The 16,404-nt window shown below is 36.4% G+C and overlaps 1 protein-coding gene and 1 long non-coding RNA gene across 6 annotated transcripts in view; one reads left to right on the forward strand and one right to left on the reverse strand.

Annotated features, from left to right (window-relative positions):
- LOC139970481 (uncharacterized) overlaps positions 1 to 16,404 on the reverse strand; it is a 58,951-nt gene that overhangs the window by 33,976 nt on the left and 8,571 nt on the right. The gene's annotated exons all lie outside the window — the stretch shown is intronic.
- Positions 1 to 16,404, forward strand: part of LOC139970471 (neuronal PAS domain-containing protein 3-like) — a 113,449-nt gene that overhangs the window by 18,900 nt on the left and 78,145 nt on the right. For 2 of the 5 annotated variants that reach the window (XM_071976219.1, XM_071976214.1), the window contains exon 3: positions 12,396 to 13,015. In XM_071976219.1, the coding sequence (XP_071832320.1) occupies positions 12,861 to 13,015 (155 nt within the window). In that variant the 5' untranslated portion in view covers positions 12,396 to 12,860. Of the gene's footprint in view, positions 1 to 445; positions 1,086 to 1,717; positions 2,487 to 2,580; positions 3,132 to 12,395; positions 13,016 to 16,404 lie in introns of those variants that run through there. The other 3 variants (XM_071976218.1, XM_071976215.1, XM_071976216.1) reach the window with 3 other exon arrangements.

Here is a 16,404-nt window from a genome sequence, read left to right on the forward strand (position 1 = left end):
TTGACACTCTATATACAACAATTTGTAAACAGATTTTTATACATGCAGCAGTTCAATATTTGACCATATATATGTATTTGCTCATTTTTATTGTATTATATTTAATAAAAATGATGCTATGTTAAGGTGTAATGTCATATACAAATGAAAAGAATGCATATTCTGGTCAACAGAGCATTTCGCTTTGGAGAAGAGTTTCCGTATAAAAACATTTGAGCAAGATGCACAGTACAACTAAGCTAATGGATCTTTTAGTAAAGTCATGTGATTAAGTGTTCATGTTCGAAGCGAAAGAAAGTTTTCTTGGTTTCGTTAAAACTACAGTACCGTTCTCATATAAAATATGAAGTAAGATGTAATTTTGATATAAGGTACACTACGATATTTGCCAAGTGACATAAATGTAGACATAGCGTCGAGAGGAAGTTTTAGAGGTGTTACCGTGGTATCAATATATTATGATTTGATTAACAGAAGACTTCAGAGAACAAAAAATATATCAACACCGGATAAACAAAGTTTTCATGTTGTTATTGCTTAAATAAATCGCACGATTATTAAACAGCCTTGCATTTATTTAAGGCGACTTAACAAGGAAATAAAAAAAAGACGATGTCATGATAATATTTATGTTCATTTATTTGTGATGTTACATGGTTTATGTTTCTTGTCCTGGGATGTTTTAAACGGATAATCTGGTGCCCATCCAGGCGGACGCTAGTCTGGGAACTCCCACTGATGCATGCCAATGCGTATAATAATAGAACACGCAATACAAATATATATATTTACCCTCAAAGCATATGACTGGGAAATCACGGGCTCATGATAGTGTTTCGGCTTTGTGGGTTTCTATATTTAGTTTATTGAATGTTATTACTTTAAGCATGGACAGATTACTCTACGTGAATTACAAAGGAAAATATCTCCCCGGTGTATCGACGCGAATGGCGCTCCATGTCTCGCATGTCACGCATGTGTATGTTCGATGCCAATCCTATTGGCTATCCAACTCCATGGTTAGGACTTTGTGAACCATTAAGATCTCCTAGCTACTATGTTTTGCACGTTTAATCTGGGAATAGGTAAGTTTATTTTGTAATGCCTACAGTGAAATTGCTATCAACTATATATATATAACATAACATTTGGAATACCGCAAAAAATTAAAACATCCCATATTTATCAAATCCCAAACCACTTGAGAAGACCCTTGAACATTTCATTGTTGTTTTTGGGAATGTGTCTATACTTTTCAATAAATACCGATAGCCTACTACTGTATATAATGAACTTCAATTATTTTAAAATTGAGGTACTTGAATAAGATTTACTGTTTGCATAGTGTCCAATGAGAAACGATCATTCAAACTAAAATTGAAATTATCCATTATTCCTTACATAAGGTTCCTTTGGTAGAATATTGTAGAAATGTGTCTTAGTTCATCGTATCATGTAGAATGAAACTCTCTAGGTTTGGTATCATGATTACCACTAATAACATCCTATTGTTTCCGTGCAAAAGACGCTTTCAGTCACACAGACCACATCCTACTTTCACATACACCCCCCCCCCCTCTCCCACCCCTTGTTTTTTCTATTGTAGGAATTCACGTAAACGGTAACAATAGCAATACCCCCTGAACAATATTATTCTTCTAAGGACGTGGTGATTCTTATCTAAAGACATCTGAAATCTTGGAATTTCTTTTTCAAATCCTCAAAATACAAAACAAATGCACACAAAATAATGTACACAAACACTTAAGAAAGCTACACATTTTTATTGGATTAGTTTCACCTGTTTTTCGACCTTTAATCATAATAAACTGGTTACCGTGCATCTTCAAATCATTCAATTACTGAGAACATTTTATTGCACTGTCATACCGTCTTGTAATGATAGTTTTGCTTACTTAAACCAAAATCTATTGTTCCTGCGACATTATTTGTTTCAATTAAGCCTTTCGCGAACAATTACTCTCTAAATCTCACTGTTTATTTGTAGAAATTTGAACATTTCCGTGTTCACGTTGTAGGCCGCCTATAGTCACACTTAAGTATGATAACCATGTACCGTCGATGAAAAAGATCGGTTCGTTCCCAATGTTGTTAGATGGCGTGCAACAAGAAATCTACTTACGGTCTTGAGACACGCGTCTTTGCCAGCAGAACTACGCGAGACAAGTCTTTACCGCTGACGTGTATATAAACTAACAGGACGAACGTTTCTCGGTAGTTCAGTCGCTCTGAGAATTGTTAGAGGTCGAACCTATTCACGTTCATCCCAACGGTACTTTAAAATATCCAGTCCATCGTTGGAATTGAAAACTGAATCAACCAGCTTTTAGGTATACAGTAACAAGTCTTTGAGGGAGATCAATGTTTTGTCTGTTTCTCGTGTATGTGATGAGCGCCACGCTCAACACTGTTCTTGGAGCTGCTGCATGAAGACTTCATCCCCGCATATCGACACTGAAACCAAAGTTGGTATACTTATTTACTTCAGTAATTGTACATAAATTTTGGGGAAAAAGACGAAGAAATAACTAATAAAATTATCTTTTGTTTCTTAGCAAATATTGTGATATCCAGAGATTTATATAGGTCTAATATCATATCTCAGATATTTTATTCCGTGAAAATTTGAAATACCTATTTGTGTTTTCAAAGAGTCATGATTGTAGACTATACTAGACATTTTGGCTATAAGTGGGTGAATTTCGCCGACTGAGAGGGTTCGTGTATGGGACAGACAGGAATACTACCTGTTACACTGAAGTTCATTAGTTTTATATATGTAGGACCAGGATAACTACTACAAAGAGTCCACAGTATTTCAAAACAGCCGCCAGTCCTGTGAAGTATATAAATAACAAGTACAGGCACTGGGAATAGACTGGTGACCGTGTAAATGCCTACCAATTGTTGTACGTGCTGTTTGTAAGCACGATATACGTGACAATTGCTGATACGACGCAGAACAGTGGAGAGTAACATTCATGTTTGTAGAAACCGAACGTAAAGGTCATAAGGTGGCTCATAGGTCGAGCGTTCGAAGACTGAAGTGGCTTGTTACCATGGTAATGTTGCGATATCCGTTTATGTCTGGGAACATTCGTCTGCAGACTGTGAGTTAACTAAACATAATGTACACAATCATGTATAGATATGACAAACAATATACATATATGACGCTGCGAAGTTAATCATAATCTAGTCTCTCATTGTAGTGATGTTTTAAATTGATCACGTGTTATCATGAACTGAACACGTTCCTGTGATATGTAACTGTATTGTCGATCTAATGAACACCATACCCATTATATGATAAGGTTACGGGCTTCGTTATCAATAAATGAACCAGACGGTTTCAAGTTCAAAACACCTCATATGTTTTGGGGAATACCAATTTGTTTGTGCATCAATTGCTGTAAGGACATAGTTCTGTTAAATAATTTTCCATCCATAGAATGTGGAATGTCTAACAAATTCGGAAAAACACTATTACGCAGATCATATAGCACAGCTAAATTAGGACTTAACAAAAACTTATTAATTTTTTCTCCATTTTATATGATGTAGGTATACCCACGTATACATTAGGTAACGTAAATCGGGTACATATTCAGTCTCTAAATTTCTAACCTATGAAGCTATATAACAAGGGGTACAATATGTTTAAGCTATTGACAAACAATTCAATCAAAGGTTAAAATATCCGTTAGTTCGCTGAAATTGTGAATATAGTTTCTAATACACCATGACTAGGTTCACATAAATGTGATTGCGTATTATATTTCAAGGTTTAGATATATACGCGGTGGTATCCATTAGACGGGGAACTTTCCCGTGGTGTCCTGACAGGCGTGAACTAGTCACGTCCAATCGTCACGTAGGTCCAGCCTACGTGGAGTATCCGATAGGCTTATAGTTGTGGGTTCTGTGAGTACACATATATAGTTAGATATTTGTTTACACAGATCTTATATTCATGGAATCAGTTTGCAAAAAGTAACTATCGAGCTCATTCCAGATATGAATGGTCTATCACTGTGATTCGTATTTGACAAAATGCTTTCTATAAGTTTCTTATTAATTTAGTGATAGAATTTCCAGAATTTTAAGGCAAATATGCATTGCAACATTCACAAATTGCTCATATTGATAATTATTATGCATGGTAGGTTAATCTGTAGGAAGGATATACCTACAAACTATTACATACAAAATCACTATGTGACACATAAATGTGTCCATGCTAAGAAACCATTAAGTACTTCATTGTTTTAGTACATAGAGTTAAGATAACGCCACCAGTTAATACAAACATACTTTGAACCGATGTTATCTATCTATGAGAAAACACGATTGGATAATAGCAGCAATAATGGGTAAATTCGGTTTATTTTAATGATTTAACCATATCATACAGGGCCGGACTGAGTTAGTTCGGGGCCTGTAGCATAAGTTATAAAGGGGACCTAAATAAAAAACATACACATAAATATTAAAACACATCATTTGATTACTTGCATTGTAAAGTAATTAATATTTTGCATTGCTATACAGCCAAGTTATACGAAAAATATGTTTGACATTTCAATAATAGTATTAATTACAGGTAGGTATCAACGTCAAATGTCAAAAGTAACAAAACTACGATTCAATAGTTACATTTTCTAGATTTTGCACCAGCAATTTTTTTGGTGCTATTGGCAAAATTTTATTTCACGCATATTTAGTGCTCATTAGAACTAGATTGTTCTAACTGCTTTGACCCATTGTGATCCTTAGTTCATTTTGAATCCTTTTAAGTATTGAAAATGAGCGTTCTCCACTGCAGTTGGTAATCATGAGTGACAAATAGACGCGCAGGGCACTTTCTACATTTGGAAAACAAGACTCCAATAATTTGTCAGTTATCAAACGGTAAAACTGTAACTCCACAAGATATAGTTTGGCCCCAATATGAGAAACAAGATCATTTTTAAACAGTTCAGTAAACTGCACAAGTTCTTCACCAAGACTTTCTTCCAGATCTTGCGGATGATTTTTATATCAAATACCTTCGTATTTATGCGTCGTATATGTATCGCATAGATAACAAACTTCCATTAATTACTGTGTTAAATAATAACCCCAATTGAAGGTGATAATTGGCTAAAATCGCTAACCTTAAACACCCAGTCGTTCATAAAAGTTGAAGTCAGTATAGTACTATAGTAATAGAGCAAAAAGTGTAGAGTCATTGAATCGCAATTGATAGCATGCAAGCATTAATCGCGGGGCCCTTGAAAATGCTGGGCCCGTAGCATATGCTACTTTTGCTACAAGGTTAATCCGGCACTGATCTCATATTTGTTTATATTAATATATTACACTTTTAGCATACAATAAACGTTTACTGGTTTGGTGGGTATTCTGGCGATTAATATAACTACCAACAATTGACATATGTTTTAGCATAGAGTTATTCATTACATGCTTTGCTCAGTTTAAATGATTTATCATGTAAAACAATTTCCCCGTTCTTGCTCATTTTTTAAAAATATTCTTTGAAATGATTAGAGTAGCTTTTTAGCACTTGCCCACCAACTGAGGTAAATTTGAAGGAAAACTAACGAAGGCTAATCAAAACAACATCGCATCTATCTAAGCCACCCACCCATTTTTTTCCCTCAACTGAACATTAAATAGCGAGTCATTTAATGTCTGTTGCCAGACACATTTCATATTTGTATTACTGAATGGCGTGTAAATTAAAGCAAAAACTGTTCAATTTGAAATAAAACTTGATGAGTCAAGGCGTAAAACCGCATTGATACGTACTTTAGTTTAGTAGCAAAGTTAGCAAAAGTAAAAGACTGCGGTTTAAAGAAAACTTTAGAGTGACATGTCTAGTTACCTATCCCGACCACTGTTGGTATTTTCAATGCATTTTACGTAGTTGGAGATAGAAACACGACCCAAACGCAAGTTTACTTGTCGATCGTTCGACAACCGTCGTGGGAAGTCGGTGATAGACCAATTTAGTTGAAGATTGTTGATTTATGCAGGTTTCATTTTAATATCAAGCAATGGAAGTCTGAAGATAAACAGACAGAATAGTTATCATAATATTTCCATGAAACTAACAGATTGGATATTAATGGCTAAGGTCATCTATACTTATATTCATATCTCATATCTGGACTTAGAAACATATCTTCATTTTGACGTCAGAGGGATTATAGTAAGATCGAAATTTTTCACATTATTGTATACAATGAGCAATAAAGCAAAACGCTTAAGATAGACATTTTTTTTGGATTTCATAAAAATGAATGGTTACGTGTTCAGTCATAACCATATTTGACATTTCAGTCTTTTGACATGTTCTATCACAGACTTAATCTAAGTGGAGAAGTTTAGATTTCCAGTGTCTCAAACAATCTTCAACCTGGATAATACGCAAAATACTGCAATATAAAATTTTAATTATTCCTATGTGCTTGTGAGTTGTAAAATATTATGCAAAGAATACATTTCTACATGTATCCCAAATTGGAATTATGAAAGAAAATAATACAACCGACATTTTGTGATCACTTTTCAATAAATTTAGACAACAGTAAATTGCACATAGTTTAATGTTTGTTGGAAAAGTGCGGTCGGTTTTATTGATTTCCATTGAAATGCTTGATGAGGCATTCTTTGTAGCTTCCAGTTGTGGAAGATCCAAGTCAATTAAAAGGAAATTAAAGTTACTTACTTTTGTACAATATTGAATATATAAACGACATACATTCAACATTCATATTTTTTTTGAAAGGTGGAATTTCTGGAAAAGGGCGTCTCACAAATATTACAGGACTCCATACATTCTCCCCCGTTTTCTAGCAAAAGTATTATCAAAATATATGTAATGCCATAATTTGCAATTGCTTCCGTTATCAAATTTCCATTACTGTTAAACCTTAAAAGCACTTATTGTGTCTTCATCTTATACTTTGATAAATACATGATATAATTCTAATACAATTGTTGAGCCAAAAAGGAGATTAAGCAAACTTGATATTCAAGTAACTAGAATGTTGTGAAGTATAGGATAGTCAGTGTGGAATTATGTTGATATCAAGTAATGTTCTCATGCACGATAGTCAACTGTCAAACTCAGGGGATGAGTTTAGTATTAATGCAACTAAAATGCTCTGAAGTTGGACATAGATGACATGAAAGGACATTAGAATAAGAAGGGCGAACTTCTTTGTATAAGTCAGTGTTTAATGATGTTGATACTAAGGCAAAGACTATATTGTGAAATAGGATAGGCAGCATGAAGTACGAAAGATGTTGATACCAAGGCAACGGGAATGAAGTTGGAAATAGATTACATGAAGAGAATGTAGTGTGCAGTATGAAATGATGTTGATATAAAGGCAACAGGAATATTTTGTATCATAGTTAAAAATAGATTACAAAAAATGAAAGTAGTGCAAGATATGCGGTATGCTGTTGAAAGCAAGGCAGTGGGAATGAAATTGAAAATAGATTACATCAAGGGAAAGTAGTGTAAGAGTGCTGTATGAGTGAAATGATGTTGATATAAAGATGATGAAATAGGTTAGGCAGTATGAAAGATGTTGATATCAAGATAACGGGAATGTCTTGAAGACGGATATATGTCAATGATATCGATATAACGTCAAAAGTTACAATATGTAGTGACATGAACAGTGCAGGGTGGTTTCATGATTTTGATATCAGGTAACTGCAACTTTGGGATCTACAAAAGATTATTATGAAATATGCTGTTCCATAACGACATTGCAAGCGAACTTTAGACAATGTCATTTTAAATGGAGTTTGTGTTGCGATTCGATATTTGTTGTTTTGCCATCAAACATTATCTATATTTTAAATCTAATTTAAAGAGACCAATGTACAATTCTGAGGCCTCTGTCTTTGTTCTGTAATCTATAAAATCGTTAATCTCTATGGAATTCAATTACACACGTTTGAGTAGACATTCAGCGTGAATATTTCGTTGTCTAGACAATCTATGTTCCTCATTAGCAAATTGCCGGCAGTTAAACGTATATGCTTAGAGACTTCAGCACTGAATTCCCCCTGTCTTCAAATATCGTTTAATAGCTTAAAATCTACATGTGGTGCTCTGAAGGTTCCCTGTTGAAAGCAGGTTGGTTTCTTCGCTGAATTGTCTACTTTTGCTTACTTACCTTCTAAATTAAAACTTAACAAACTGATGACGACATCTATTTGGAACAAGTTGTAAGGGAATTGATGAAATCAGGGCAAGTCAGAAGAATAATGAGGAGAAAAGAGGGAAGGCTGACGGAAATAGAGCATAGGGGACACCCGAACAGAGGGTCCTGGACGAGGATATAGTATGGGGGACTTCCGAACAGAGGGTACTGGACTAGGAAAGACTATGCGGGACATCCGAAAAGAGAGTACTGGACGAGGATAGAGTACGGGGGACATCCGAATAGAGGATACTGGACTAGGAAAGAGTATGGGGACATCCGAATAGAGGGTACTGGACGAGGATAGCGTATGGGGGACATCCGAACAGAGGGTACTGGACGAGGATAGAGTACGGGGGACATCCGAATAGAGGATACTGGACTAGGAAAGAGTATGGGGACATCCGAATAGAGGGTACTGGACGAGGATAGCGTATGGGGGACATCCGAATAGAGGGTACTGGACGAGGATAGAGTACGGGGGACATCCGAAAAGAGAGTACTGGACGAGGATAGAGTACGGGGGACATCCGAATAGAGGATACTGGACTAGGAAAGAGTATGGGGACATCCGAATAGAGGGTACTGGACGAGGATAGCGTATGGGGGACATCCGAACAGAGGGTACTGGACGAGGATAGAGTATGGGGGACATCCGAACAGAGGGTACTGGACGAAGATAGAGTATGGCTTATTTCCGAACAGAGGGTACTGGACTAGGATAGAGTATGGGGGACATCCGAATAGGGGGAACTGGATAAGCATAGAGTATGGGGGACAGCCGAACAGGGGTACTGGGTGAGGATATAGTATGGGGGACATCCGAATAGAGGATACTGGACTAGGAAAGGGGGACATCCGAATAGAGGATACTGGATGAGGATAGAGTATGGGGGACATCCGAACAGAGGGTACTGGACGAGGATAGAGTACGGGGACATCCGAATAGAGGGTACTGGACGAGGATAGAGTATGGGGTACATCCGAATAGAGGATACTGGATGAGGATAGAGTATGGGGGACATCCGAATAGGGGGTACTGGATGAGCATAGAGTATGGGGGCATTCGAACAGAGAGTACTAGATGGGGATAGAGTATGGCGGACAGCCGAACAGGGGTACTGGATGTGGATAGAGTATGGAGGACATCCGAATAGGGGGGTCGAGTGGGGATAACATATAAGAAATATCAGAATAGAGAGCAGGGGATTGGCGGTTCCGCTTAGTGGACATTATAACAGAAGGTAAGGGGTAGAGAATAGGGGACATCAGTATAGACGGTAACGTATAGAGCAAGCATATGGGGGACATCACAATAGAGGGTGGGATAGGGGCGGGATATACTGTAGGGGGCATAAGAATAAAGGGTGGGGTGGAGGATAGAGCATAGGGAATATTATAATAGAGGATAGCGGATAGAAAGAGTCTTATGGTAGCAGTCGTTAACTTTTAAAACCAATATTACATATGCATAGTAATACCATTTCCTTGTTAACCGAATGACCAACTAGGAACGGGAAGGTAGGTGACTGTGGCTCAGGGTGGGTAGGGGATATGGGAAAGTGAAAGATCATTGATAAAGCATTAAGCGTAACACGAACTTTATGGGAAAAACTATGGGCGATGGGTGATGTACCAGTAAGAGGTGGAATCTTTCTCTCCTCCTTTTGTTTTTACGTAAACATATTGTTCGTAAAAATACTCAGTATTCTTATGGACGACGCTAATTATTATTAGAAGGCTTGGGGTGGGGGGAGGGAAGCTACCAGCAAAATTCGTATGTACTATTCACCCCTCCGTTTGTGTAGTACGTTACAAATACGTAGGTAATCAACTTAAAGATCTGCTTTATTGGTTTCAATTATAAAGCACGCTATAGCTAGGAAAGTTTTGTGATTACGTAATCGACCAGCCACGGTAAACCGACCTCTTTGTGTAAACACTGTGTGGAAATATGTTCATGTCTACAGTTCATTTAATCATACAGCGTTCACACAAAGACCCTCATACAAGAAAAATAAATGACAGGCGTTGCAGACTAATTGGTAAAAAGAGTTCATTTTACGACCAAGGCAGGTCGATTACGTAATCTCAAGAAACTTTTCCATGATAGCGTGCTATAGTTGGGGTCTATACAGCCGACCTTTAAGAGCGAAAACTCGGTGCTGAAAACTCGGTGACCCCTCATGTGGCCCCTGGTAAAATCAACCTTACTGCGCCACTTATCCCAGGCCCGTCCGTCAGGGTACGTGTTGTATGCCTATATATCGTCAGATACCTGGAAAACAAACTACCGTTTGTCCCAGCGTCAATTTACGTATCACGATCATAAATACGTTCCCTTAGTTATGAGAGACGTTGCAGCATTTCCAGTGAAGTGAAATCCTAGCCCAGCTCTCATGAGGATGGGAAATTCATTTACTTTGTTGAGAACAGCATGCATAATAAGAAAGAAAGCGGTCAAGAATTGCCTTATTCCATGGTTTCGCAACACATGATTCCACTAACATCAGTTTGTTCACGTTTCGTCAGAGAAATGAGACAACATCTGGAGCCTTATTTGGCAACATGCCTTGCTTTTGTGACAAGATAGCATTTTCGCATATTTTGTCGTGGTTAAATGGATATAAAGACTAAAATAGGTTATTTGGTTGCTAATTCGTCACGTTCGTTAACTTCAAATCAGCGTCTCGCCTGATTTGTTGGTACCGGTATATCGGTGGTGAGTAGTAATTGTAATTTAATGCCACAAGTGTTGGAAAAAAGTTTCCGGGTTTGAATCAAAATAATTTAAGACAACCAAAGGTACAATAAGGCCATCGAATGTTAACAACCAGGCAAAAGAAATAAGACGGGGATTTTTTATGAATGAAAACTGAGTGGGGGGGGGGGGGTTAGCGGGAAGGCATGCATACGATTTTAAACAAAATGTGTCTCATGTATGTGTGAGAGGGGTTTGGAAGATTGTTAAACAGATCCAATATTTGTTATCGTTCAAGAGTCTGTTTCTTTTGTGAGATTGAAAACATTTCTTTGTGGTGCAATCAAGATTTGACATGTCGATTATTATAGCGTTATAATAGATATGTCCGTAAAATCATGTAGACCTTATGGTAAGTTACCAACAATTGATACTTTATATCATACTGTCTTATCATGACGCATATATCAACGGTATTATGTAGAAGTATAGTTGTATTCTCCACTTAGTTCCAGACCCTTATTACAAAATACAGTAACTAACACGGTTCAAACAAAATCATACATTACTAGCCATGTTAGTTGTCAGAAATATATTTGACAATTAGATTGATCAAATGATGTACCCGATAATATCCAATGAGTAGGCTAATCAGGAGAATACCTACTTTTTCTTAACATGTACAGATTGGTTATAGTTTGACTTCATGTGTAATGCGCACACATGGTAAACGGTATTGCTTAGTGCAATTTATCATTACAGTAAGCCGGCTTTTGTATACAATAGCAGTCTTTGCTTTGAAAGTTTTTGAAATATCCAATTTCCACTTGATCTTACATTTGTAGTTTCCTTCTCTGCATGATTATTAAATTTACAACCCTTTATATATGCTGTATTGACTTATCCATCCTTTCAGATCTGCCCTGAAAATATCTTGAATGAAATATATACTTTCTGAACTTGCACCTCCCCTTCCCCCCCCCCCCCACCTGCCGCCCCGTAACAAACAAGAAAAACGAACTAATGATTGTGCTATCTCGTTAAAATGATTCCAGCTTTATAAGCGATCACTGGTGAAACTCATTACAGATACCTAACTGTATATGGCATGCTAATGTTGCATTGTAAAACCTTTTTAATTTCATTTATTTGTAAACCGGTTAACCGGTATATTACTTGGACGGCTAACCGGTTGTCGATTATCTGAAGTGTGCTGGCCCCCCTCTGGTATATTGTTGCGAAAATCCATGTCTATTTCCCTTCATTTTTATGTATAACGTATACAAATAAACTGAATTTTTGATTTGCATTAAAGTTTGATCTCAGACCAGAACCAGTAGGAAAGCGCTGAAGATCTGATCATAAATATGCAATAATACGTCACTACTAAATATTCAAATTGTTGTGCTGACACTTCTTATTTAATTTTTTTATCTTGTTGACAGACCTCCTACCCAACTCCTCAGCCCCCGGCAGTCTTCAGCTCGTAGCAGGCACGGTCTTAGACACCCTATAGCTACTTACACAACTGTGGCCCGTCACCGCGAAATAAAGAACATGAAATATTCATTATTGAATATTAATTCATAAAGTCGGATATTGTTTCAAAATATTGTTTTAATGGCAACAGGGGTCGTTCTCTCCGGAAAGATAGTCTACGAGGAGACGATTTAAAAAAAAAGATAAGACAAGAAAAAATGGAACAGTCCAACAGATGGCAAATCGTCGTGGGATGAGGTATAACCTCTACTACATGTCAGCCTGAATCTTGCACCTACGAAGAACCTTCTATGCTAGTGCAATTAACCATGCAAATATCTTTCAAGAGAGGCAAAACAGATATCTGTTAAAAAGAGGAATATAGACAAGCGTGGACATGTTAATTTGATATATACTTGGATGTTTTAGCCATGGATCAACTTCACGGAGACATTACTGGGGGAGGTGGTGGAGCAATAGGCTTGCATCCATACGCACCAGCCGGTTATTTCTACCCGGATCAACCTTTACGTGGTGCCGACATGAGCGGCCAAGTTCACACTCAATGGCCCGCTGAACATTACCCGTAAGTATCTTAGTATTCAATTTTCAGTGTAACATGCTGAAACGAATACAGGTTTAGGCAACCATATGTGTTGTGTTTGATAAGCACGTACATTCCACACACACACACTTGAAATTCATTTCTATTTTCATTAGCACGTCTGGGTGTATGAGGCACCTACATAAAACAAAAGGTTAAATTATCAGACTTTCTGTTAGAAACTTTGTTAATCAGTCCATTGTCTTCGATTTCACGCTTCTGCTTTTAGTTCGAATGAAATAAATCAACAGAACGGACTGCCAGAGTATTGCCAACGATACACCTTATTATTAAATAATTAGCACAACAGGCGATCCGCATGACCAATCTTCAACATTGAAAGAAAGTTTTTTTTTTATTATTTAAGATAATTTGTCATGTTCTAATGAAGGTTTATCGACATCATTTCATTATGATACGTTTAAAGACTTTAGTATATTGTGACTGTTTAAACATGTTAGTCGTCGGTGTTCGTGCTGCGAGAGTTCATGTATCTTTCGAATAAGTATGAATGCAGTAAACCAGTACCGTAGTTTCTCACCACGACTGAATGTAACGACCAATGTATACTCTATACAATTATGTTTATGTTATGTGAGCTAATCACTGCTCCCCGTAAGACCACTGAAGACTACAATTCAACCATGACCAACCGTTAACATTTCATGGTTTATTATCCGTTATGTAAATTGTGGTTTGTTTACATGAGACATTCCCATGATATCCTCACCAATGCGATAATGCATCGTTTTCATGTAAAACTGTGAATGTGAGATTTAAACTTTTCTTTACAAAGCTTTACTAAATTTTACTTATTATAACATCTTCAATTCTGTCAAAATTTGGTTAATACCTGACTTAGTAACAAGTTTTACTTCCAAACAGACTTCTTTATTCTCAGACGAGGCGTTAACTATATATTGCAGAATCATCGTTAGACTATTACATAGCTGATTATATTAGCATACAACTATAAGCATTGTCAGAAAAATCAACAGACTATATATATATATTTGTTTAATAAAAAAGCAAAGCAAAAATCAACACATTTGATAAAACATGCAGAGCCAGATGTGCTTACAAAGTACATTTGTCATTTTCTGTCTGTATCCCTTGTCAGTTTGGAGGTGGTGGGGGTGGTGGCGAGGGGGGGGGGGGCGGTTATATTCGTATAAAAAAATGGAAAAGAAAGAACTGTGAAAATTAATACGTAACTGACAAGTGTCAGCTTGTCGGACTTAAAAGGCCAGAACTAATAAATAAATTTAGTGAAATTATATTCCAACAAAACGAAGTAATACAACTAAAACGTTATTTACAATGACAGATTAAATAGCAATTTGAGTGCTGTACAAAATCTCTTCAAAATAAATACCGGCGTAAATTAAAAAACCGGCGGGAGACTTGACAAACTATTGGTAAAAATAAAAAAAAAATTACGGTTTGTGATAATCTTATGTTATTTCAGTATAGGTATATTGTGTAAGTAACATATTCGACGTCAAATTATCATTCTTGAATTTATAGTCTAAATCTTCAATATAAGTGTTAAAAAACGTCAGCCTATTCGAGTAATCAATCTGACTTATATTGAAATATAAAAATGTTGGAGAGCATGAGGTTTGATCCTATCAAGATCTACTTAAGGGTCAATATGCAAGAGGCGAAGTTGTTTGATCCAAAATATTAGGTCATAATCTTTCATAAGTTATATTTCTTCACCGCAATCTTGTTTCTGCTTTAAAGCTTACATTTAGAATATTAACACATGTCTAACTTTCAATTTAATAGTTTATTCGGTAGACAGATGCAGTTATTCTGTAGAGACCGATATTCAGGGGGACGTCTTAAATTCAACATTAAAATCTTATATCAATCCAATGTAAAAAAACTGAGACTTTCTTGATTTCAATAAAATACATCATAATATTTCAAAGCTATTTGTCACCGTAAACGGTCTCTCAATTCATAAAGATGTGCCACCAATTAAAACGAGGACTAAGAAAGAAAGAGAAACCGATGTGAATATTTCTTAAAAAAATGACTTTCTTTTTAAGTTTTATTTTCAGTTTCAAAGTATTCTTTGTTTTTTTTCCTGATACATAAACATGTGATGACATAAACACGTGCAGACAAAATTACAATCTTTAAAGAAAGTTTGAAGTTTATACATCAAACATGTATCACCACATACACGAACTGTGCAGATAGTATCGAAACTTTTGTGTTACGTTTCAATGAACATAAATCTCATATAATTGAATATTTAATAATGATGGTTTATGTTAATGTCAAAACTAAGCTTTCAGAAACTTCATACATATTCATCATTCAACTGTAGAAAAGTTTAACTTAGCGAAGAAAAATCTAAATATCTTAAATAAATCGATACAGAAAAAAGAGAAAAAAGGATCGGCGAAGTTCGGCTTGTATAAATAAATATAAGTTCTTACCTTGGAACTCGCTTCATCGATTCCAAAATGTCATAGAGATATTATTTTATGATTATTTTAGCATATGTGTTTGTATTTACTTCTATGCGTGGTGGCCTTTTTCGAGTGACTTGCAATTTTATTCGAACTTTTATTTCAATTCTATTTCCTTTCTCGTGCTTATGCTATTTTTAGACGAGTAAAATTGTTCTCTGTAAATTTGGACTACTGATCTGTTCAAAATTTTATTCGTGACGACTATGTAAAAAATTGTAGTGCATTCCACATTGTAATTAAACCATTGTAACTTGTAGCTTGCTTGCATGCACTAAATTTCAAAATTCAAAAAAAAAAATGCACTACAATCAGAACAAGTCACCGTGGGCAGATTAAACAATAGGTGCAGCAGTTTCTTCTAAATGAAGGTGGCTAAGTGGGGGGGGGGGGGGAACGGCGCAGCATGGATCACGCCATTTACTTTCCGTTCAATTTCCCAGGGAGGGGTGGGGGTGGTATACCAAAAGATCTTTTACCAAAGTTTACAGTTGGCGAATGATACGTCATAACAAAAACCAGAACCTCTGAAGAAACTATAGAATTATTCTGACACGTGACTAGTGCGATTCGCGCGGCATCACTTTACTCCAGATATTTTCATACACATTTTTTTTATGATGAAAATAGAAAAGAAGTCGAGGAAAAGAAAGGAAAAGACGTTGACAGGCTTTAAGTAGGTCAAATATTGGCCCTAAACATTGACTGTCCTTGAATGAGAGGCAAATATTCATACCGGTTTAGCATACGGCTTTGTGGTTTCATATCAATAGACTACTTGGCATGATACTACACTGAAAGATCAAGTTGTGGGCCGCATTATGTTAGGAGGATTCGAAGAAGGACGAATATGGGTGGGGTCTGTGACAGGTAGAGAGGGGACCG

This window comes from Apostichopus japonicus, chromosome 8 (assembly GCF_037975245.1).
Source record: "Apostichopus japonicus isolate 1M-3 chromosome 8, ASM3797524v1, whole genome shotgun sequence".
NCBI lineage: Eukaryota > Metazoa > Echinodermata > Holothuroidea > Aspidochirotida > Stichopodidae > Apostichopus > Apostichopus japonicus.